The 24,424-nt window shown below is 48.3% G+C and overlaps 1 protein-coding gene across 1 annotated transcript in view; it reads left to right on the forward strand.

Moving 5' to 3' along the window:
* Positions 1 to 22,611, forward strand: part of ABCA13 (ATP binding cassette subfamily A member 13) — a 340,662-nt gene extending 318,051 nt beyond the window's left edge. Inside the window, exons 60-63 of the mRNA XM_047695838.1 lie at positions 1,942 to 2,034; positions 19,983 to 20,088; positions 21,278 to 21,415; positions 22,075 to 22,611. Of these exons, the coding sequence (XP_047551794.1) occupies positions 1,942 to 2,034; positions 19,983 to 20,088; positions 21,278 to 21,415; positions 22,075 to 22,170 (433 nt within the window). The 3' untranslated portion in view covers positions 22,171 to 22,611. The remainder of the gene's footprint in view (positions 1 to 1,941; positions 2,035 to 19,982; positions 20,089 to 21,277; positions 21,416 to 22,074) is intronic.
* Positions 22,612 to 24,424: the final 1,813 nt, after the last annotated feature.

The following is a 24,424-nucleotide window of genomic DNA, read 5'->3' on the forward strand; positions in this document are numbered from 1 at the left end:
ACACGTGGGTGTACTCGCATTTGTATGAGTGCCGTATTATCCTATCGTAGAACTGATTTCTGGATATTTACTCTGGGAAATAACTTGGTTGCATTCACATTTTCTGAGTTTCCTAAGGTGAATTCCTAGAAAAGAGATTATTGCCAGATTCAGGTTTTGGAAACTTATACCAGTTTTTCACTTCCACCAGTGGTATAGGGGGAGCCCTTCTTAGGATCATAGAAAAGATGTTTTTAGCTTTTTTGAGTTTTTTTTTTTTATCTGAGAAATCATTGTTTTTATTTGCCCTGGAGATGGGGGAAAATGTGTTTTCCTGTTTACCGTTCAAAAGTACACATGGCAAATGCCTTCCGGCTGGAAAATGATTTTAAGATCCCGTATCTGGTAGTTCAGTTTCTGATTTGTGGGTATGTGTATTACCGGTGAGGAGTTCTTTGAAAAGGCTATAGGTTTGCCCTTTTCCCTGGATTGCATTTTCACTTTTCTGTCTTTACCCTAACATGTATCTATTCTTTATACTGAATGTATCAACCCTTATGTATTGCCTTCCTTGTCATTATTTTTAATGTTAGTTTGCTGTGTTGACACATTTATTAGAAGTTCGTAGTTTTGCGTTGTCAACTGCCAAACATTTCTTTCAGAGTTTGTTTTGTTGTTGTTATGCTTAGATGCAATGTTCCATCCTCCGACGTTTCAGGTGTGAAGGTCTCCTTCTGCACTGTCTTTACTGGTTCCAGGGACCTGCCTTCTAATCCTCTAGCATATTGCTTTATTTAAATTATTTGAACTTTATCACTACTCAGCAGGGAGTCTGCTTTTCCCTCTCTTCCTCTGCCTACTCCCAGCTCATATTCTCTCTCTCGCAACTAAATAAATAAAAATCTTAAAAAAAAATAAATTATTTAAGCCTTAAAGCAAATGTTAATAGTTTCTGGGGCTTATTTCTCTTCCTACTGAGAGTTTTTCTGCTTCTCACTAAATAACTTTGAAGATAGGCTTTGTAACTGACTGGCATTATACTATATCCTTGTTATAACTTGTTACTTTCTATATAATTATAATAATACTTTTACAAGTTACAAGTCTTTATTACATATTTTATATGAAGATATTATACAATATACAAACTAAATTATAGTTGCAAATTAAAATGTCATTTGTTATATTTTATATTATGTATAATGAAATAGAATTCATATTTGTATTTTATATAAAATTCACTTATTACATTTTATATTTGTATCTACATATTTCATAAAATAATTTTCTTAACAGTAATTTTCATATTATGATAATTTCCTTTTTCTGAAATATATTCTCTGTTTTCCTTTTCTTGACATGTCTTTTTATCGATTTAGGATTTCATTTAGGTTCATAGTAGATCTTATTGCTTTTATTTCTCATAAAAAAGTCCACATTTTCCATGAAGGTCACTCATATCTCGTTTATGTTTTTGTACTGTCACTAAAAGGTTCTGTCCTCGTAGCTGTTGCTCCTCAGATATTGAAATGCTGCTAAGTCTTTGGACAAGTGTGTCATGGGCGGTCTAATTAAAAGATCCACTTAAAAAGTGCTTTGGGGGGTTCTGTAAGGTTTGCATAGAGAAAATTGTTGAATTTACAACAGTACTGTTTTTTTTTTTTTTTTTTAAGATTTTATTTGAGAGAGAACGCGAGACACAGAGCATGAGCAGCGAGAGGGGTTGGGGGAGGGCCAGAGGGAGAAACAGACTCCCCACTGAGCAGAGAGCCTGATGTGGGGGGCTCGGTCTCAGGACCCTGAGATCATGACCTGAGCCGAAAGCGGATGCTTCACCAACTGAGCCACTCAGCTGCCCCAACAACAGTAGCGTCTTTATCTACGTGTTGGTTTGACTGTGTGGTCCAAGCCTGGCATCTCTAGGACACGGCTCACTCATGGGCTTCTTGTCTTTCCCTGCAGCATGGAGGAGTGTGAGGCTCTTTGCACGAGACTAGCCATAATGGTCAAGGGCAGCTTCAGGTGCCTCGGCTCCCCACAGCACCTTAAGGACAGGTATGTTGCATGAACGTTGTGTGTTGTTTGTATACATGTATGCTGTGCATGTGCTGCATGTGTATTTCTCGTCCCGTTGAACTGTTTGCCCTAAGTCAGCAGCGGGATGCACCTGTCGCCGATGCTCTGGAGCCAGCACGGTCCGGCCTCCTTGCCGCTTGGGAAGGGAGACGTGGGCTGAGAAGGTGAGGGTGGGCGGGATGCACACGGACCCAGCCATTCCCACCATGTTCACGGCTTCCTCTGGGAGGACAGGCACTCTCTTTGTGACAGTCAAGATGGAGAGAGGAGAAAAACGTCCTTGCTGATACAGAATACCTTCCACACCGTTGTCCAACCCCGTAGCCCTCGTCCAGGGTAGATCGGGGGCCTGTGTTATCTGCCGCTGCCATGCCGTGGAACAGGTCTGCTCTCAGTCAGGAGGGAACACGGGGCTGTTGTGGTTGATTTTCATTTGGACTAGTAAGGACTGAGGATTTTTCCTGTGTGTCCTCATCCCTTAGATTTCTTCCCTGCTGATTGTCTTTTCATGTCTTTTCTGTTGACTTTTTGGGATCGTCATGATTTTGCTGTCAATCTCTACAAGCATGTTTCTGTACAGTATTAAGTTCTTCGAAACTTCAGGGTCACCTAAACTATTTTCACAGTTTCTGGTTTCCTTGTAACTTGCTGTTTAACTCTTGTCTCTGATACAGAATAATTTATTAATATATGTTGGTGAATTTTTCGTTTTCATTTATCCAGTGTTTTTGAAGTTGGAATTTGCAGGCAGAGGTTTGTTAAACAGATCTATATATTCAGTTGAAATGTGTTTATTTCACAGAGCAAATACCACGGCATGCTTGTTGTCCTGTCCTGGGAAGCGAGTATCCACTTTCCAGTGGCTCGGAGCCGGGTGCTGCCTGGACAGCCGACCCTGCTCCTGCTTCCATGTGGGGTCGGTCACTTACCAGATGAGCCTGCTGGAAACTGTTCTCAATATGTACTCCGCTCACCTTTAATAAGTGTCATCAAAAGAAAAATAATATTTCACACTCCCTAACCTTTATGAATGCTTACATAAAGTTTTATAGCCCATGCCTGATTGTTAGCTGATTTATGTCTTAGCTTAGCTACCTTCCTCTCTCCAGCTTTCTGCAAGTTGGCTGGAAGAGGAACCCCGGGGAAGCAGAGGGGAACCGACCTCCTCCAGCGGGGTGGTTTGTGTCTCACCTGCTCCTGGTTTCAGTTCCGATAATGCGTCCTGTGGCTGAAGGTGGACTGTGAGTAATGTGTGAGCCCTACAGTGACCAAGCAGGAACTGGCTCGTGGGGGATTTGCCCTAACTCATTGCAAAACATAATTTCTGAAACTGGTATTTTCCTGCAGCAAATAAACTGATGACATCTGTTTTTGTAATATGAGATGGAAGGTGAAGGGTTAATCCTGACTTGGACCCAGGAGTCCCCAGCATCTGTGCCTGCTGAGGTCCCTGTGGCTGAGGGGCTGCATGGGCTCCTTCCCTACTCCTCTCTGCTCATAGCCCACGGGCATGCTCTTCAGTGGGCTTTAAGCAGATGTGACACACCCAGGTTGGCTTCCAGCCCTGCTGTCCCCCACACGGGTGTCCTGGTGTCTGATGGCATCTCCATGTGCTGTGACCGGGAGCGGTGGTGACCCTAGAATTTCGGTCTGTGCTCATGTTGTTCTGAGCCCCAGAGCTGTGTGCGAGGGGCCATTGGGCACCTGCAGGGGGGCCTAATCTACTGCCCTTGTAGGCATCACACAACCTTTCTGTCCAGCGTCCCCGGCTGGGGACGGGTCACCGCGAGGCCAGGCGAGCGTGCAGCATGTAGAGGAGGGCCTAACTCAGGCCACTGTGATCCGCAGAGAGGCTGGTGCTTTAGAGGCTCAAGGCGGTGGGGGGGGGGGGTGTTGGAGGTGGGAGGAGGGAGGAGCTTCTGCGCCGGTTGCCCTGGGGAAGCCTGAAAGTCACAGCTCAGCCCAGGCAAGTCAGTGTTAATGCGTGAGTCTCAGAGCAGCCGCAAAGCTGGCCCCCAGGACGGACGGGAGGGGTCAAGGCCAACCTGGGACTCATGTGAAAGGAGTGAGGAGACAGTGCGGATGGAGCAGGGGTGAGGGAGGCGTGCTGACGCTGCATTTGGGAGAGACCCTCCTGAGCTCGGATGAAGGGTTTCCCTGTGGAGATGCAGGGGTGGGTGCGCAGGGCCTCGCTTTGGCGCGGAAGCATCTGCCTCATGGGGTAGCTGATGCCAGGAACTGTAGGAGCTGTAGGAGCTGTGTGGAGGGGACTCACAGAGCCAAATGGAAGGTAGGGCAGGGCAGGGAAGGGGCCTTCTGGGCCTGGAGACGCCCGCCCCAGCCTCCCACATGCACTCCTTCCTGCAGCGCCCCGGCCCTGACCATCCTCACCCCGCTGTCCCGCCCCCCACCGGAGGCTTCCTTCTTCCACGCTCCCCTCCCCTGGCTTCCCGGTACTCAGCATTTTCCTCCCAATGCGCTCCCATTCCCAGCCACGAGCAGCTTTTCTTCTGCGACATCTAAGTGTGTGTATTCTCCCTGCCCTGGGGTCGGTCTGTGCATGGCTCCATTTCCCCAAACCTGCCTCATTCCAGCTGGACACTGCGCTCTGGGACAGCACAACCACAGTCTCCCATCAGTCCAGCATCGTTGGGGTCTCCGCACTCTTTCAGAGATGCCCTCTGAGATCACTGAGAGCCGGTGCTGGAGGCCTTGTCCAGGCAAATGCAGGAGAGCCACCCCGCAGAGGACAGTCACAGTCCTGAGCTGTCTAGGCTTTCAACTCCCTGGAGGACGAACATTGCCAGCCTCTAATTCATTCATTTACTGACTTGGTGTCCTGTTTTCTTCCCAAGTTCTGGACCTTGTTAGAACTTCTTAGAGCATCTTGTGCATTATTTCTACAGCAGTACACACTGTATCTAACTGTGCAATTCCAACATACCGCTAAAATGCTGTTTGCTCATAAGAACCAACTCCAAGGTTAGCGACTGTGGTCATCCTCTGGTATTTTCATGAAGAAGCCAATCACAGACTTCTAGTTGGACGACCTGTTGGGTTCTCCTGACTCTGGCCTGGGTTTTCCTGCTCCCCTGCAGCTTCTCCGGAGCCAGCCACCTCCTGTCTCACCTTGTGGCCAGTTGGGAAGATTTATCTGACATTGGGAGCTGCTTGGCCTGAAGGACAGGTGGGGTCCAGAGAACAGGAGGTCAGGATCTAGGCCTCTCTGGGGAAAGTGGCCTTCTCCCCATCACACACGCTGACCTCGTCTCTGTGCCTCCCTGCCTCCCTCCCACCACTGTGACCTCTGGCTTCTCAGACTTGAGAAGGTGTGTCCCTGCCCTGTGTCAGCCGCATGCCTCTTGCTGGCCGTGACGTCCTCAAAGACCGCTCAGATGCTGCCTCAGCCTCCCTCCTTCCCCAACGCCTTCACCACACCCACCCTGGATGTCTTCACTCTTCCTAGGGGGTCTCCCCTCCCCAGTTAACATCCCCCCACACATCAGTTTGTCCTCAGTGGCCTCGGAGCCTGGACGAGACCTCTGGCTTTCCCCTCTGCCCTGTTCCAGTGCTCCGGACGGCCTCCTTTCAGGCTCAGGAAACTGGGCCACATGCCCTTCTCCCCTTTCGGCCTCTTCCCTTTGCTCTCTGGCCACGGACAGTCATAGTTTCTGACATTTGCATCCATGAGCTGCAGTTCTGGAGCAGCTCTCCATGAGGTCTGGCCCCTTCTCGGGGACCACCTTTGTTTTCTTGTCTCTGCTCTCTGGTGTCTGGGCCATCCCCCTCTCCTACGTGTCCCAGTTCTCCCCTTCTGTCTGGTGGCCATTCAGGATATATGATCCCTTCCGTACCGGCCAGAGCTCTGGGCACAGCTCATCTGGCCTCCGGGGGTGATGTCAGGAGCCATGGCAGGCGTGGGGCTTAATCTGCGCCTGTTCTCAGTGCTCTGTGCACTAACTAGTTGGCTCCTTCTCACACCCCTGTGAGCTGGCTCTTGGTATTACCTTCCTCGGCAAGTATAGAACATGAGTCAGAGAAACATGGAGCATGTTCCTGGCTGGTGAGCGGAGGAGTTGGGATTGGAACATGGGCTTCTGATTCCGCTTTGTTCTGTGGTGTATGTTCTCAGGACAACCCCTACTTGGTAACCACAGAGAGGGGCTGTGGTGGAGCTGGGACCCCGATCTCTCCTGTGACCCAACTCTGGTGGTGTTCCCACGCCCCCATTCTGGCCAAGGCCCTGATGCCCATTCATTTAACACGTGCTCTCTAATATCCTGAGATGATAGAAGCTGCTTGTCTGTCCGCCCCTCAGGGTGGGCTCACTAACTGCCATTCACCCTTTTCTGCCTTTGTTTCTATTCTGAGAAGGATATTTGCCTCTTTATCAACTGTATGTCTTCTTCCTGTGTGACCATCCCACGATCTCCTTTCCTTTTGAAACCTTCATCTAGGGGATTTTCTCTTCTATCTTTGATCTTCTGTTTCAGTTATGAGCTATGTCCATCTCTTAGTAACAGAACATCAGACATGCTGATGTAAGTATATCCATTGACTGAAGCGTGTTCACTTTTTACATGTAATAAAAGTCCAGAAGTACCTGGTTTTGGCACTGGTTCAGTGGCTTAAGTCTTTACAGTCTTCTTGGTCCCAGAATGGCTGCTGAAGCTCCGCCCACCACATCCTTGTTCTAGGCAACAAACAAGAGGGAGCAGGGAAAGGCAAGCTGTCTGTAAGCTCTACCCACCCACTTGTGCTTTCGTTTTGTCAGTTGCACTGGTTACTAGGAAGCCCAAGAAATGTAGAATTTAACTGGGCATTTTGCCACTTAAATAATCTTTCTCCTGAGGGATAAGACAAGGGATAAGATGTTGGGGAGTTGTCTATAGTCTCTCATGCTCCTGATTGGATGCCTCAGATGGGCATAGCTCATTAGGTTGAAAAGTGTATGCTCTTATGGGAGCCATTTCGTGTGTGTGTGTGTGTGTGTGTGTGTGTGTGTGTGTGTGTACAGAGAGGAGCTGGAACGCAGGGGAGGCCCCCTGATGGCCAGGAATGGCTAGTACCATGCTCTGGGGCACTGACACTTCGGTCCCCAGGAACTGGGGATGCGTTCCCAGATTCTCTCCAGGGCTAACTGGAGGGCATCCTGAGATCCAGCGGGCTGTGGGCATGTTCACGACCCACCTGGAGGGAACCGGCCACATCTGCCTGTGGCACCTGTTTGCTTTCCCCTATCCTGGGACCAACTAAAGCAGAAAGTTAAGTCTGAGTGTAAAAGAAGTCCTCCCTAGTGTGGGGGAAATCAATCATGCTTCTGAAGCCTTGAGGTTGGAAGTTTGCCCGGCCGATTTCTTAGTGGGGAAGGAGGATGAGGCTATTGATGTATTCAAAACAAAACAAAACCAAAGCTTTAGAAATAAAATCCTCAAGATTATGGGAACTTTTTTTTTTATTTTTTGAGACTTTATTTGAGAGGGTCAGTGAGTGAAAGAGAGAGCACAAGTGGGGTGAGGGGCAGAGGGAGAAGCAGACTCCCCACTGAGCAGGGAGCCCAATGTGGGGCTCGATCCCAGGACCCTGAGATCGTGACCTGAGCTAAAGGCAGAGGCTTAACCAACTGAACCACTCAGTCACCCTGAGAACTTTTATTTTCTTGAGTTGTTCAGGTTGAAAACTTCAGGAATCAAAAGTAATAAGGGAATCAATTTTGGAGGAGGCGGCCATCAATAAGGTATATGGCCATTTTACTCAGAATGTAGAGGGTACTCCGGAAATTTTGTCTGTAGGTTTTTCTCTAAGAAATGGAAGAAGGCGTACTGATGGTGGAGGTCTGAAGCTACCGCCTTCTGGCTGGCTGAAAATTAACACGTCACCTTCCATGACACCGTATGCTCAGAGTGACAGCTTTGACTTAATGCTTCTAGAAAACATTGCTACGACTATCAAAGCTTAGATTAAGATGACACCACCCAATAATAAACTGGTTTAAAAATTTTAAAATGAAACAGATAATTGGATATGCTTATGTCACTGTCACAAACGGGGAGGGAAGTTTGCACACACTCCCGTGTGATGATTTCTGCCATGGCGTGCAGCTGTGGGATGACGGGCCACTGAATTCTATCCTGCATTTTGCTTTGTGTTCAGGCATCATCAAATTCAGCTGCTTCTGCCCACCACTGAATTAACTGTCTTTACCATAAAGGGCTTTTTACAGAGAAAGGTGCTCACTGGCTTTTACTCCCTCGGCATGTGTCCCCACGCTGATGCATGGCATTTGTCTTTCCATTTGCTTTCATAGCATCACGTCGCAAGAATACAATCCACGTTGCTCTGATGTGGTTCCCCAGGAAGGGCTTCTGGGCCACCTGACATTCTCGTGCTGGGCATCTCAGCTGGATGCCTCTGGTCTTGGAAATTCGGGTCATGACCAATGTCATCCAGAGTGGTCACTTCACCAAAGGGGACACTCCACTTTCCCTTTCTAATACAATCTGATAAGAACACTCAGGCAGAGAAGGTGGGAAGTAGAAGTGTTTGAGACATTGTTTCACGGGTTCAGGTTCAGGTTCACATTGTGATTCTGCTCTTGGGTGCACATGGGTGAGTGCCGGTCTTAGAAGAGACAACAATGGCATGGTCTCTTCCCCACCAGATGTCAAGACCCTGGTGCTCCAGAAAAACCCGATAGTGTTAGATGACTTCATTGAACTGTGCCCCCAATATCTTGTTCCCCAGGCTTAGGACAATTTCCATAGTGGGCTGCATTGACCTTTATGTGTGTGGGTCACTGGCCCTGACTGAGTGCACCGAGCAAGAGACCATGCCCATTTGTAGAAGTGTAAGTCACCCCAGATATTAGCTGGGCACTTGGCCATGCATTTCCCAGCTGTGAGGACCTGCTGAAGAGGGGCTGAAGAGATACAACAGGAGAGGGGTCTGCAGCTTCAAGGGTATGGATTCATAGGGAGGGACATCGCTTTCTGTGCTCCTTCCTCCCTTCCTTCTTGATTACAGATGTGATGGTTAGAGACGAAGCAGCCATCTTGGACCATGAGGCAACCTCCACGATGGAGGCCAGTGAGCAGAGGAGTAGGGACAGAAGGAGCCAGATGAGTGACTTACCCTTTCTGAGCTGTCTGACATCAGACTTTCAGCCTGCTAATGTCCCTCCTCCTCAGGGTTTTCTGTCACTCATACACGAATCTGAACAGATGGATACACCTTGGCACATATTGCAGTGTTAATTTGTTACTGGATTGTTTTCCGCCTCTTCCCAGTGGAATGGAAGCCCTCTTGGGAGGAGGCCTTTCTGTTTGTTTATTTCTGAGTGCCTGGTATTTGGGACAGTGCCTGGTCTGTGACACACTCTCAAGGTGTTTGTTGAACAAAGAGTAAGGGAACGAGTGAATGAAGGTCGAGTTTCTGCACGTGGCAGGCTGTCCCGTCAGGTGGGCGCAGTGGGACGTGAAAAAGGAATGTGACTATGACAGCTCTTGGGTTCTGTCTAATGGAACGAACAACCAATACTAACAATAATAATCAACACTTTTGGTAAAGACTTTCATTCAGTTCCCACTTAACTCCAGACACGGTGAAGCCTGCTTTTTCTAAAAACACTCTGCATCACCCACGCTTGGTTTGCTGCCTTAGAGACTGGGCTCTGTCTGTAGTCAGCGTCTCTCCACTAGCAGGAGCTTCCAGGTGTGTGATTCGGGCCTAATTGCGGCCATGGCCCTGGTAATAGTCCCTGTCACCTTCTCCGCTGGATGGCTACGTTCAACACCAATGCCCGCTGGTCTGCTGACAATTAATGTGCAACCCAGAAAGCAAAAACGTGCCATTCTAATGCTCCACCATAAACAACGGGATCACGGGTTCTGATCGCAAATGCAGCCTGGGCTTGAGAAAACAGCCTCACCAGGGGATGGACTCCTGTTAGGTCGGAACCATATTTTGGAATATTTCTCCAAAGAAGGCATCCAGGTGGCCAACGGACACACAAGAAGATGATCCACATCATCATCATCAGGGAAATGCAAATCAAAAGCACAACGAGAGACCACCTCACACCTGTCAGAAGGGCTGAAATCAACACACAGGAAACAGCAGGTGTTGGCGAGGAGGAGGAAGGGGACCCTCATGCACCATTGGTGGGAATGCAAGCTGGTGCAGCCGCCCTGGAAAACAGTATGGAGGTTCCTCAGAAAGTTATGATCCGGCAGTCTCACTGCTGGGTATCTCCCAAAGGAAATAAAATCACTAACTTGAACATACCTGCACCCATGTTCACTGCAGCGGAGACATGGAAGCAGCCCAGCTGTCCACGGGTGGATAAGTGGATTACGAAGAAGATGTGGTTTGCGTGCGTGCGCACACACACACACACACACAAAACCACACTGGAATATTACTCAGCCATAAAAAAGAACAAAATCTTTCATTTGTGACAACAGAGATGGACCACAATAGCATTATGCTAAGTGAAATAAGTCAGACAGGAGTGGTGCCTGGTTGGCTCAGTTGGTTCAGCATCTGCCCTTGGCTCAGGTCATGATCTCAGGGTCCTAGGGTCAAGGACTTGGCGGGCTCTCCACTTGGTGGTGAATCTGCTTCTCCCTCTCCCTCTGTGATCTCTCTTGCTTTTGCTCTTTCTAAATAAATAAATTTTTTTTTTTAAGAATTAAGTCACACAGAGAAAGATAAAAACTGTATGATATCACTAATATGTGGAATCTTAAAGGAGGGAAGGGAGGAATGAAGGAAAGGAAATTCCTTTCCTAATTTCCTTATTTTATTTTCTGTGGATACAGAAAATAAACTGGTGGTTGCCAGAGATGGGCCAGGATTTGGGAGATTTATTTACTTGTTCGTATGATACATCTTTTTCTGTCCTTTTACTTCCAGTCTATCTGCATCTATGAATTCCAAGTGTATCTCCCATATGTCATATGGGGCATATTTTGGGGTCTTTTCTGGTCTCATGATCTCTGCTTTTTATTTGATCATTTAATCCATTCACATTTAATATTATTATTGATTATGGATTATAGATAGAATTGGATTATTGTTATTAGCTAGGTTTGCACTTTCACCTTTGTTTTCTGTAAGTCTTGTGTTGCTTTCCTTTAGTTGTTTCTCCTTTACTGATTTTTTTTTTTGCATGAAGTGAGTATTTCTTGGTATTTTTTAACAGCGTCTTAATTTCTTAACGATTTTTCCAGTATAGCTTTGTTTTTTGTTATATCCTTAGTGGATGCCCCGGGGCTTGCCAGATACATCCTGACTCATCACAATGAGCTTCATGTTTAAGATAACCTAGTTCCAGTGAGATGTGGAAATGTTCCAGATCACTTGCCTGCCTCTCGGTGTTATTATGTGAGAGACGTAGCATTTATCAGTGTTACCAACTGAAGAATAGGTTGCTGTAATTATGACTGCATTTAATTTTTATGACTTTTAAAGGAAAGCAAGTATGTATTTATAGCCTTTGTTTTATTAACTTCCTTATGTAACATTTCTGGTTCTCGTCCTTTTTTCCTGTGGATCGAAGTTACCATCTGGAGCCCTTTTCTTCCCCGGACACAGCTTTGCTTTCTCTCACCTCCTTTGGGCTGTTACTGGCAAGTTTATTACATTTCTGTATGTCATAGGCCCAATAATACAGCTGTGTATCATTCCTATGGTTGCTTCTACACTCACCTAAGAGCAGAAAGGAGAAAGGATGTGCATTTGTACTGTCTGTTGTAATTGGATTGTTACCTTTACTTGTACTGTCTGTTTTCTCATGTGGGTTTGAATTACTGTCTGGAGGTCACCTACTTTCAGGCCGAAATGAGTGTTTAGTATTTCTTGGATGGTGGGTCTTCCAGTTAAGTTCTCTCTGTTTTTATCGCACAATATTTTCATTTTGCCTTCATTTTGAAAAATAACATTTCTGGAAATAAAATTCTTGGTTGGCAATGTTTTGGGGTGTGTGTGTGTGTGTGTGTGTTTTAGCAATTTAGGTGCTTAAATGTTACTAAATGGTAACAGTTAAATGGATTCTGGTCCCCAGTATTTCTGATGAGAGGTCAACTGTTAATCTTGTTTATGGCGTCCTGCACTTCTGTGAGGCTCTGCTCATTTTTCTTGTCTCTTGTTGGGTTACATCGTCTCCATCAATCTATCTTCAAGCTTACTAATTCTTCCCTTTGCAGAGTCAAACTCTTAAGCTTCTTGAGTGAATTTTTATTTCAGTTCTATTATTTAACCCAGAATTTCCATGTGGGCCTTTTTCATCATTTCTGTCTCTTTGCTGCTGGTCTCTGGTCCATGGGACACTAGCATCATACCTTCTTTTGGCTTCTTTAATCATGGTTTCTTTGGGTTCTTTGGATACATTTATCATTGCTACTTTGTCGTCTTTGTTAATCCAACATCTGGCTGCTTTCACAAGCAGTTCCTGTTTTACTTTCTTTCCTGGCATGTGGGTCATTCTTTCCTGTTTCCGTATATGTGTCATCATTTTTTATTGGAAACTGGGAGTTTTGAGGATGTATTGCTGCAATTCTGGACTCGGGCCTCCCGCCGCTGGCGTTTGCTGTGGTTTTCTGCTTGTTTCTGTGTTTAGTGACTGCTTGGATAGTTTTAGTGAACCTGTTTCCGCCTCACTACAAGGTGAATTTTCCACTCTGCTCCTCAGCGGGCAGCCTGGGGTGTGGGTGACGGTGCCTTGGGGTGTGGGTGACGGTGCCTTGGGGTGTGGGTGACGGTGCCTTGGGGTGTGGGTGACGGTGCCCTGGGGTGTGGGTGACGGTGCCTTGGGGTGTGGGTGACGGTGCCTTGGGGTGTGGGTGACGGTGCCTTGGGGTGTGGGTGACGGTGCCCTGGGGTGTGGGTGACGGTGCCCTGGGGTGTGGGTGACGGTGCCTTGGGGTGTGGGTGACGGTGCCTTGGGGTGTGGGTGACGGTGCCTTGGGGTGTGGGTGACGGTGCCTTGGGGTGTGGGTGACGGTGCCTTGGGGTGTGGGTGACGGTGCCTTGGGGTGTGGGTGACGGTGCCTTGGGGTGTGGGTGACGGTGCCTTGGGGTGTGGGTGACGGTGCCTTGGGGTGTGGGTGACGGTGCCTTGGGGTGTGGGTGACGGTGCCTTGGGGTGTGGGTGACGGTGCCTTGGGGTGTGGGTGACGGTCCCCTGGGGTGTGGGTGACGGTCCCCTGGGGTGTGGGTGACGGTGCCTTGGGCAGAGCTCTCTGCCTCACCTCTTTCCCACATGCCCACACTCAGCTGTTAGCGTCACTGATTGCGGACTGACTGTTCTATTGGTTTCGACTATGTCTTAGAACACAAATTGGTCCACAGTCTAATCCAATCAAATAAGGGCTTTTTTGGGGGGGGGGGATCCTATTTATTTATTTTAGAGAAAGAGGGTGATCAGAGGGAGGGGCAGAGGGAGAGAAAGAGAGAATCTCAAGCAGTTTCTGTGCTGAGTGTGTCTGATGTGGGGCTTGGTCTCATGACCTGAGATCATGACCTGAGCTGAAACCAAGAGTCAGATGTTTGACTGATGGAGCCACCCAGGCGTCCCCTAGTCTTTTTGAATGTATCTTCTTTGACTTCCTGTATGCCCTCATGACCATTTCCAGAGATTTTAAATGGTTGCGTTTGATAGTTATTTATCATTTTTGCTAGGGAACAGGTTTGTGGAACTTTTCACACCATCCCGCCTGAAGTCTGGCTGTCTGTTTTCAGAAACATCTACTTACATCCACTTGCTGCTGGTCTTACACCGACACCCAGAATGACTGTGACCTTATAATGGAGTGTTCACACTCATTGTTCTAAGGCTTTCGTGAACATCTGGTTTCCTAATGCCCCTGCTTCCCTCCCGCTCGTGTACCTGTTTATAGTTTAATGTACTTGCTTATAAAAGCACATTTGAGTGATTAAGTGACACTCCCTGAGGGCAGGTACCAGTGTTTGGATGAGGGTCCATCTAGGAAATCCCACAACAAGTTGTTTACAGAGAAAGCAGGGAGTCACCTTACGTACCGACATCCTCACGCTGTGTCATGAGAAGCTGGCCCCCACTGGCATGTGCTTTGTTATAGACCATCTGGGTTTTGATCTGTCATTCTAGGGATCCAGGGAAATACTAGGAAAATAGTGTTTTGATGCTTCCTCCCTGGGGTCTTCCCTGCTCATGGCAGACTTAGGAAGACCCATCTGCTCGGATGCCCTCGGGGGTTCTGTTGCTTCCTGGCACATTAGGTCACCCCTGTGCCCTTTGCCCCTGGAGAGTCCTACCCAAGCGCCTGCTGCCTGGTGTGGGAGCCAGGTCAGTCCTGCCGCGGCCCCTCTATTGTCCGCAGCACCCCCGGCATCGTTCTCTGAAGTATTCTCTGACCTTAGTCACTTTCCTGATGTCCATGGAATGTGAAGCTGGGAGGGAGGTCGTCACAGAACTTTTCATCCACCTAGCCCACCCTGGACCGTCGACTGCTGGCTCTCCTGCCTCTCCAGGCTGCTGACATGGGCCCACCCTGGGGTCCAGCATGGAAGTCCCAGCCACATTTTGGCACCAGAGACTTTTGCCCAGAATCTGTCCTCCTGAGATGTCTTCTCAGCAAGGAGAGGGAGGCTGCTCCTGAGAGCTGTTCCTCCCTGCTAAGACAAACACTCATCTTTCTGATCCTTCTGTTACTGTTTTAGTGGCTGTGCTTCATGCGGTAGCTGGAGTCCATAGGGACTATTTGGGATCCTCTGAAACTGAATGCAGTAAAGCATTCCCAGAGGGCCGTCACCCCCAATCGCAGCCCCACAGAGAAGTGCATTTGCTGGTGTGTCTGCAGTGGAACCATCCCCTCCTCGGCCATGCTCTCTGTGTGTGGGGCCAGCGGGGCAGGAGTCTGGCTGTGAAGGCTCCCCATGCTGATGGTGGTGTGGTCCTCCTCCCCCACATCTCACCTGCACGGCCTCGGGGCCCCTCTCCAGGCAGCGCTTATCAAACCAGGAACTCACCATCCCATCGTTTCCCTGGAGCGTTTGCTTAATTCCGTTGCTGAGCTCACGGAGACAAACCGGGAGGAACATGGCTGCATCTGTCCCCACTGCCTTTCCAGGTGCCTGTGGCTGTGACACCAGCTGGGTGGCCTCTTACAGCAGTGAGAGCTCCAGTGGTGGCCACAGTATGACATCGGATGTGGCAGGATGTCGGTTTAGCTGCTAGAAACTTCCCTTACCCTTCCAGTATTTATGTCACCCCAGATGGACGGACTCCCGACCCACAGAAATTCCATTCTCTTTGATAATCAGCATTGGATTTTATTTCCTTTAGGACAATGTGCCACTTCGTAAGATTTTCTTTTTTCTTTTTTCTTTTTTTTTTTTTTGAGGATTTTATCAATTTGCTTGAGAGAGAGAAAGAACACGGAAGGGGAACAGCAGAGGGAGAGGGAGAAGCAGACTCCCCACTGAGTAAGGAGCCCGATTCAGGACTTGATCCTAGGACCCTGGGACCATGAGCTGTGCCAAAGGCAGACACTTGACAACTGAGTCTGCCAGGCGCCCCAATAAGATTTTCATTTTAGGATCTTTGTTCTCTTATGGAGATTTAATGGGGCTGTGCTTGGAGCCCTGCAGAGCGATAAGACCACATGAGCTCCTTTCTGTCTGTTCCCTGTTTGTTTGCAGATTGCTTATGTGGCTTTCAGAACGACAGAAAGAAAATACTAATTGGAAAATGACCCACCCTGCTCACTGAAATAATGTTGGTGGCTGTCTTAGAGATGCTTGCTTTGATTACCTGTTGGAGGACTTCTGTAACTGTTGATCAGAATCACACAAATAACTCATTGCAACAATGAAGACATTTTCCAGATCCTTCTGCCTCAAGCAGACATTGTCTTCCATTACTCAACATGGAAACCATGGTGTGGGGATTTCAGCTTGGTGGATAATGGCTCCATTTACAGTCCAACTTTCTCTTTAGAAATGAAAAGGGAAATAAGGAAGAAATGCCTATTTGTCAGGATGGAGAAATGTAGACAATCTCTCATACCATTGTCAGCTTGACAAAAGGTATGGCTTATCTACCTAGATTCTGGAGTCTTTCTGAAATGAAGGAAGGAGTTCAGAGATCATGAAAACACACAGGAGACCGAATGAGAGAGCCAGTCTTACAGCTGTGACCTCACTGCACACTACCCACCCCCCGAAAACAAAACGTCGCGTGGTTCTTGTTTGTCGGGTAAAATGCTTTCGTGTCAGAGATGAGGCCACTTGTCTCCCCCTCCTGCCAATGTGGCTGTTGCCGCATGCCTCCAATGGTCCCTCTCATTATTCCAAGAAGAAAGGAAAAAGCGCTAGAAATGTAAGTACATTTTTGCTATTGGGAGAAGAGAGCAATCCTGTTGTTAGGACATCAGATTCTAACAAGGGACATAATGCACTGGTGATTCATCAAATGGGGGCTCTGTTGTGACATCCAGTGGGCGAGAAGGCTGCTCTGTACCCCTGCGTGCACAAGGGAAGGGCATCCCGATCCCCTAGGAGCTCAGTGGGGTCTTCGCCCGGCAGAGTCAGTCTAGAAAGTGACACTCTGGCCATAGAGGGAAGCTTCATGGACAGAGGTGTGTCAATGTGGGCCAAGCTTCTCTTTACTGTGAGGCTGTGTCTCCGACCCACTGAGATCCTGCTTGTAAACTCAGAAGGCTGTGGAGGGTCTTTGCCAGGACCATTTGTCCCCCAGGAGAAGCTCAGGCACCAGCTGCTGAGATAACTTCGACCCACCCTGCTTGCAACCATTCTGATCGGTGCGGGCAGGGATGAGAATGTTTTCTGGACCAAACTTGACTGGGGCTAAAGTAAGAAATGCAGCCATGACGAAGGGACATGGTTTTGGAGTAAGGCAGCCTGCTGTGTCGCACCTCTGCCAGAATGAGCGGCGTGACAGTGACCAATCTCCAGACTCTTTGGGTCTCCCAGTTCCACCTTTTATGAAGAGGCAGTGCCATCTGTCATGTTCCATGGACACAGGGTACCTGGCGAGAAGGTGGAGGTTGGAAGAAGGCGGGGGCGTGGACCGTGACACAGGACCCCGCCCTGTGCCGTGTTGGCACTCCGCTGACCAGGGTTGGGCTGTGCCATCCTCTGTTCCCTGGCCGCTGTGTCTCTTGAGCGTGTCACCCAACCTCCAGGCTATCTCATGTCACTTTTGTAAAAGAGGGACCGACCTAGCAGCCTCGAGGTCCGTGGGGACAGAATAGGGCATCGGTGCTCAGGGCTTCACGACGGAACCCGTGTGCCCCATGCTCGTGACTTCTGTGGACAGGATCACCTCCCGGACCCTGATGAGGTGACGCGGAAGTGTCTGGCTCAGTTGGGTGCTCACACTGCAGCCGTCTGCCCCCTGCCCTCCTCGCTCGCTCCCCGCACGCTGATGTTTGGCTCTTAAAACGCACGTGCATGTGTGTTCCCGCCGGCACACTGCTTGTCCTTGCTCTAGCACTAGTTACACAGATGATGTTCAGTGTGGACCAAACTCTATCCCGGACAGCGGCCGAATGGATGTTACGGGCACTTCCGCGGGCAGATAACGCCGTTCATTTCTCTTTCCGTGATCGCCGGCTGGGCGCTTGGCGGGGACACGGTGGTGAGCCGCGTCAGACTGATGACCGCGCGTATAGATGAAGGACCTTTGGCTGCTTTGAAAGCTTTTAGACTGGAAAGTGCACGAATTAAAGAAATCCCTGACAGAACTTAGATCCTGGCTTGAGTGTGCAGGTGACAGGCAGAAAGGAGAAAGGAAGGCCGCCGTGAATTAGATTCCTGCATCATGAATGAATTCACTGACCTGCAGAGATTCTCCTAGTAACTGAAGATGATCTGGTTTTGTAACTCTCTGTCCAGGGGTCTCGTTGACTACTCCAGAGACATCCCGACACACGTGCCAGCCTCTCCCAGGAACGTTTTCCTGCGGGTGCTCTCCTTTCCTTAAAGAGCTTCATAATTCAAGTTGTCTAGCGCAAAACCCGAAGTCGCTTAGTACACAGAAAACTATAAAGTACTCATGAAAGAATTTTTTAAAATGCATGAGCGAAGTATGCCCACAGGGCTGCACCCTGCGCAATGGTGCGTGGGGACCCTCCCATGCGTAGAAAGTGAGGTCGTCCGTGCACGCTGGGCTTCCCACCTTCATGCTTCATGTCGTGCGTGCTCTGATCCCTGTTCTCGTTGGCTCACCTGCTTTCATCTGTGTTTCCTGAAGAAATGTGAGATGCTTCATGCCAAAGCAAAGGGTTCTTCCATTTGGATCGTAGCCTGTGCAGAAAACAAATTGGACTGGTATCTGTTTACCGCCTTGCTTTGTGCCAGATGTGGCCGCGGGGATATTCCAAGGAAATCATTCCATCGCCTAGCACCCTTATCAGACACTAGTGACTCCCGAGTCCCACATCTGGTATGTGGAGGGAGGGGATGCCTTCCAACCCGGCCGGCCAGCCAGGCCCAGCGCCGGCAGCACACGCTGTCAGATGTAATGACCATCAGACCAGAAACATGCTCCGTGCTCTCCTCTGCCCCCAGGATACAGCTTCACGTGCAGATGGAACCCACGGCTCTGCAGACCCATGTGCCTGCAGCTGTCCAGACCTCAGGGCCTACCCACCTGAGATGTGGAAACACACCCCGACGTAGGAGGCCGTGGTGAAGGTGGGGTTGGATGGGCCGGGTTGGTGGGCAGCTCAGCGTGGAAGCCCTGCTGCTGAGCAGAGGAGTGGCCAAGACACACACCTCCTTCAGAAATTCCTCCACGCAGCTCAGGAGAAGCCCCAGGAGGCTTCTCTGCCTGTTTCCATCCATGTTTTATCAACCTCATCAACAACCTCTTGGCCACGAATGGATTTGGGACCATCAGCCCTGAATGATGGGAGAGGTTGGGGCCACACTCACATCTGGAGGAAATTTGAAATCGGGGCAGGAGCAGAAAATCAGAACTCAGACTAGGATCTCGGGGTGCTTTGAGCCAGTGAGCAAAGTGAGGTTGTCTTGGGCCTCCTTCTGCACCAGATGGATTCCCCTGTCCATGTGTGGAATGCTGAAGTAAATGAGGGTACTCGTAAACGTCTGGGAATGGGATCCGTTCTTTTCATTCATTGGATCATTCTACTCATAGTTATTAGTTCTAGGTACCTGGGATAGATGTGTTAATGAGCAAAACTGACACAAACTTCTGTCATCATGATGTGTTCATGTCTTTGTTTTTATTCTCTGGGTCTTTATTGAGATGTTATTATGTGCTCGGCACCAAACTCGGCACCTGGGACAGGCAGTAGAATAACGGTTTTTGGAAGCCTCTTAAATTCTTGCAGGTGGCCCTGAGATTGCTCTGCAGTGTGACTGTCACCTCACACATGGTCATTTGTCCACAGCTCCACAATGGGGGGGACCGCACCCCTCAGACCAGCTTCCCCCGTTGTCCCTGCACCTGCTAGGTCTGGGTACAGGCGGGAGAATTGCTTTATATGATGCTCATTACTTCTGCACCCCCGTCCCCTCTCCGCTGCCACACGTAATCATCAGGGACCTGGGAGCCGCCGTGCTTCTCAGGGTCCGTTCCGGCCCGGGTCCCGCTTCTTGAACTCAGCGCGTTTGCTTTCGGTTTGCTTTCAGCTTCCGTCTTTTACTGACAGAAATTAAAGCCAGGATCTGCTGATTTTGTGTTTAAAGATAAATCTGTGTCTGTGTCTGTGTCGGTGGGTTACAGAAAACTGCGTAACTGAGTTCTGACGTCTGAGTATTGCATTTTTGAAAGTCCTGACTCTCCCATCGATTTGGAATACTTACTTTCCTTTACCGTATCCCTACGGGACATGGACTGGGAATTTCCCCTCTTAGGTCCGGACAGCTGTGACCGTGTTTCAATTTCATCTGACTTCCAGGTTTGGTGATGGGTATTCAGTGAAGATTTGGCTCGGTCAGGAAACAAATCGGCACAACGTGATTTCGGACTGCTTGAAGCTCCATTTTCCAGGGATCCAGTTTAAGGTAGCACTAAAATTCTGCATTCCTCCTTTGTTTTCAGCCTGAGAAGTAGGATGAGTGCGTTTGTCCTTTTCCCTGTTTTAATTCTGCGTGGTTAGGAGATAGTGCCTGCTGTGTGGGCCTGTTTGCAAAGCACAGGTCACAGGTCCCCGCACACAATTGCATGGCCAGTGGATACCACTTGGCCGCTGTGAGGGACGCCATGCCTGTCTGACCATTTTGTCGGGTGTCCCTGAGGGGACCGTGGTTACGTACCCCCACAACCCATGAGTACAACCCCCTTGCGTGGCTTGTTTTGTTCAGGAAGGAGATTGCAGAAGGTAATGCCTTCCAGGTGTTGGCTGTTGGGCTTCTAGACTTGCTGATTTCAGCATTATTTTACGAGTGCCCTGCGCTTGGGTCCCTAATCCTCTACTAGATGCAAAGTGTGATGCCTGGACTAGCAGCGTCTCCTTCCCCAGGGAGCTGTTTCGACCTACAGGATCTCAGGCCCCAACCTCCTGCATCCAAACCTGCCTTTAAGAAGGGAGCCAGGCAACACCTACGCACGTTAACATTTTAGAAGCACTGCCTATCCACAGGATCTCGGATAACTATGCGATTCCAGCGGGTCATACATAGGGTCTCACCTATAAAGTAGCTATCACCTGTGTATTCCAATGAGAGCCACGGAGCCCTTGGTAAGAAGCATGCTGTACGAGACCAGGCTCAGGGTCTCTTCCAGACTTCCAGTAACACCCCTGCTGTGAGTCCCCTTGCACATGTGAAAAGAGGGTCGGAAGATTTCCTCTCTTACCAAGAGCTGCTTGCTAGCTCACAGTGAGGACAGCAGGGAGCTCTGCTCAAAGCCCGAGTGAGGGTAGGTGCGATCATGCCTCCACCATAAATTCCTCCTTCTTTCTCAGTAAGGTGAGGCACCTTCTTACCCCCAGGAAGGGCTTCCGCATGCTGTGGCAGGGTGGAGGTGTATGAGGGGTGACAGAGCCACGCAGGCATGAGGAGGACCACGTACCAGCTGTGCCATCATCTCGACGTGTGCACCGGAGACCCTCAGACCCGACCCACCCTCCCACTGCCATGGAGACGTGTAGTTTGAAGAAATGATAATTTATTTGTCACTTAAGTGCAGAGTGGTCAATCTTACTGATTGCTCATCATGTGATACGATTTACAATTTGTTGTTGGCTTTTAGGGGCAGCGCCTGAATTTGTTGGAATACCATGTTCCGAAACAGTGGGAATGCTTAGCAGACCTGTTCCACGTTCTAGAGAACAACAAGACCTTGCTGCATATCAAACACTACTCCATCAACCCAACCACTTTGGAACAGGTATGGTACTGGGAATGCTTCGGCTGACTGCATTTCGGTGTGGGCTCGAGGCCTCCCCCAGCCAATTTTAAAATGAGCCAGGTGACTTCTTGAGGTTGTCTTTTCCTTAAATTAATCACTGGCTTTACTGAATAAGACAGTGAGAGTGAGGAGGTCTGTTTCCTGTCTGCTGTCCACTTAAGGTACGTAGTCGGTAGGGTTCCCATTTGTTCACACTTACACTGGGCATTCACTGGGCAAGCCATGCCCCATTAACCTCCCCTTCTTCGTTTGGCTCACCCCCCACCCCAAAATGTCTAAGGGGACTGCAACATAGCTGAGCCATTGCTGACTTTGGGAAGCAAAGTGAACTGAGTGCCAGAAGGTAGAATTAAATGCCACCTTCATCCTTAAGCCATATGCTCAAGGCATCCTGATTTCCAGGTGGCTTAGTGACCATCCCTACATCGAGCTGCGTCCTCAAAGGATATTCCTGTTTATGGAGGTTTCCAAGCGGGTGGTATCAATGAAAGCTTTGTGGGTTTTTTTTGTTTTTTGTTTTTTGTTTTTTTTTGGAAAAGTTGGGTAGCACTTGGAGGAGATGTCCCTTTGTACAACAGTTGAGAAGAGGAGGTCTGGTGTCCTCACAGGTTCACAGTGATTTTCATCATTTCTTTCAGGTATTTATTAATTTTGCTACTGAGCTACCGAAATCTTCACCATCTAGCGCGGCTGCCCCCACTGGCTCTTACCAGCCCCCTCACCTGCCTGTCTAAGGACCTAAAGGGACGTTTCTAAGAGGAATAATACCTTGTATTTTATTCCAATTTATCACCTGGGAGGAGCTGGGAGTCAGGCTTCATGTGGTCGGACCCCTTCTCTCTTCCTTTCCTCTTTGAAGCTGTTGGTTAACTCATAACCCGCAAACTGGAAGATTGTTTCTGTAGACTTTTGGCAAGTTCCTCCCACGTGGCTAATCCCTCTGACAACTGGGGTTGGGGGGGACAGATCCTTCATGACAAGGGTGCAAGTGAACCCAGAGTCCAACCTGAGACATTTGGAGCTGTCAAAGGCTGGCCATTCCCGAACATTCCACTGTACTTTTAAGGAAACTGAGGTGGCCAAGGCTAGTAACTTTCCAAACTGGTTTCTTTAGGAAATAGTATGACACACTGTTTTCTGTTTCTGTCCTCTTTCATCGCTAGATAAGAGATCAAGAGTTTAACCACACTTTTTTGTAATACTCTATTTTCACACTCCACTTTGGAACCACCCAGGAGCTGGCGCCCCCTCCCCTCTCCAGAGGGCTGGGCAGGGAGGTGCAGTGGACTCAGCCGGGCTGGGGGAGCCAGACACGGCATGGCCTGGGGGGCCAGGGCCCTTCCCTGTTTCTCAGAGGCCCCCCATCTACCCTGTCCCGGGCTGGGGAGGGGGGAGGGAAACTTTGTCGGGAATAAACTTCTTTCACACAAAAGATATTTCTTTAAAAAATTGGAATTCAGAGCTTTTTAGCAAACGCTTTAGCAAAATTAATTCAGTTGAACCGGGTACTTTATGTTGTGTATCAAAGTTATGTCAGATTTTCATAGATTTTAAATATAGGCGGGGATGGAAAGAAAAAGAATGTGGATGTGTTTTATTTTTTCTTCATTTCTCAGTTTCCTTAATGCCTTCTGGTATTCTGAGGCATATTCTAGTTTCAAAACCAATGATGTATGACGACTAACATCATAATTAAAAAAAAAGAGAGAACAGTGATGTGAACTATCCAGTTACTTCAAATTGTACCCACAAAATTAGTACCATATGTAGTAAATAAACATTAACTTTTAAATGCTTTAAAATTTTCTAACAATTCTGCCATTCTCAGAATGACTTTTCTAGCATTTTTAGAGATAAGGTGCCATGAGGTGGCACTTGACATTGGCTGTAGACACTTCACATTCTGCACCTGAGAGCGAAATGTGTCAAGTCCTTTTGACCACCATGGAAAACAGTTTCTAGCCGGACATCTCTGAGCCACGAGATACTTCTCAACCTTCTCTGAATAACGTTTTTCCTCAAATCGCCATGGAGGGCTGCATTAATTTCATTTTAAAATTTGACCTTATCCAGTTAAATTTTTGAGTGATAGTAGCTTGTGGCCAAAAGGAGCTGCTTTGCCAGCACATTACTTTACTAACGCAGGATTTCACCGAAATCTGTCTTTCCTGATATCATTCAATACTGGGGATCTTTTTAACTTGTCAGGATTCAGCCAATCACAGAGACTTTTGCTGAATGATTTTGATCCACATGAATCCCATGAATTATGCTTTCTTAAGGTTTAGGGTTTAGGATTTCTTACAGTTTAGGGTTTAGGACTCCCCCCCCCCCAGTTCTAACAGTCTCACTGTCAAAATGGGGGATGTACTCCTTCGTGATGATTGTCGTCGAATCCATCCATAAAAATCTGTGATCCAGGAACGTGTTTTCACTGCGGTGAATAAATGAGAGGTGCTTTGATTGAACCTGATTCTTGGAATAAACTTGTGTATTTTCTGGCATCGTTAGGGATCCCGTTTAACCGAGCTAGGGAGGCAATATACCTACTCAAGATCTTTTAAAGCTTGAAAAGGTTATAATTTGATTGAGCTTCCGACTGTGATGTTCTGCTCGTAAGGATTCTTTCCCGCCCTTGAGCCGCTGTAGTCCGCGAGGTTGTACTTTCAGGTAAGCCTTTGAAGAATAAACAGGAAGAAAAAAGAAACTCAGTATGTGAAAGCACCATACCCCAGAAGACTGGACAGGAAAGGTCAAATCTTATGTTAGTGTTGAAAATGTCATTGCATTTTTAAGTCATGCAGATGTTTTATGCCTGTGGAGTTAAACATTTGTCTTAAGACCTTTGGGCTTATGGCCACACAATGGAGACTTTTAAACAAACGGCCTTCTTCTGAAAGTGCTCGGAGTCGAGTCCTTCATAAGGCCGAGATCATCATGATTATTCCTGTCTCAGGAACCCAGCTTTATTATAGGTTTATCTTTACC

Source organism: Lutra lutra, chromosome 11, assembly GCF_902655055.1.
Source record: "Lutra lutra chromosome 11, mLutLut1.2, whole genome shotgun sequence".
Classification (NCBI taxonomy): domain Eukaryota; kingdom Metazoa; phylum Chordata; class Mammalia; order Carnivora; family Mustelidae; genus Lutra; species Lutra lutra.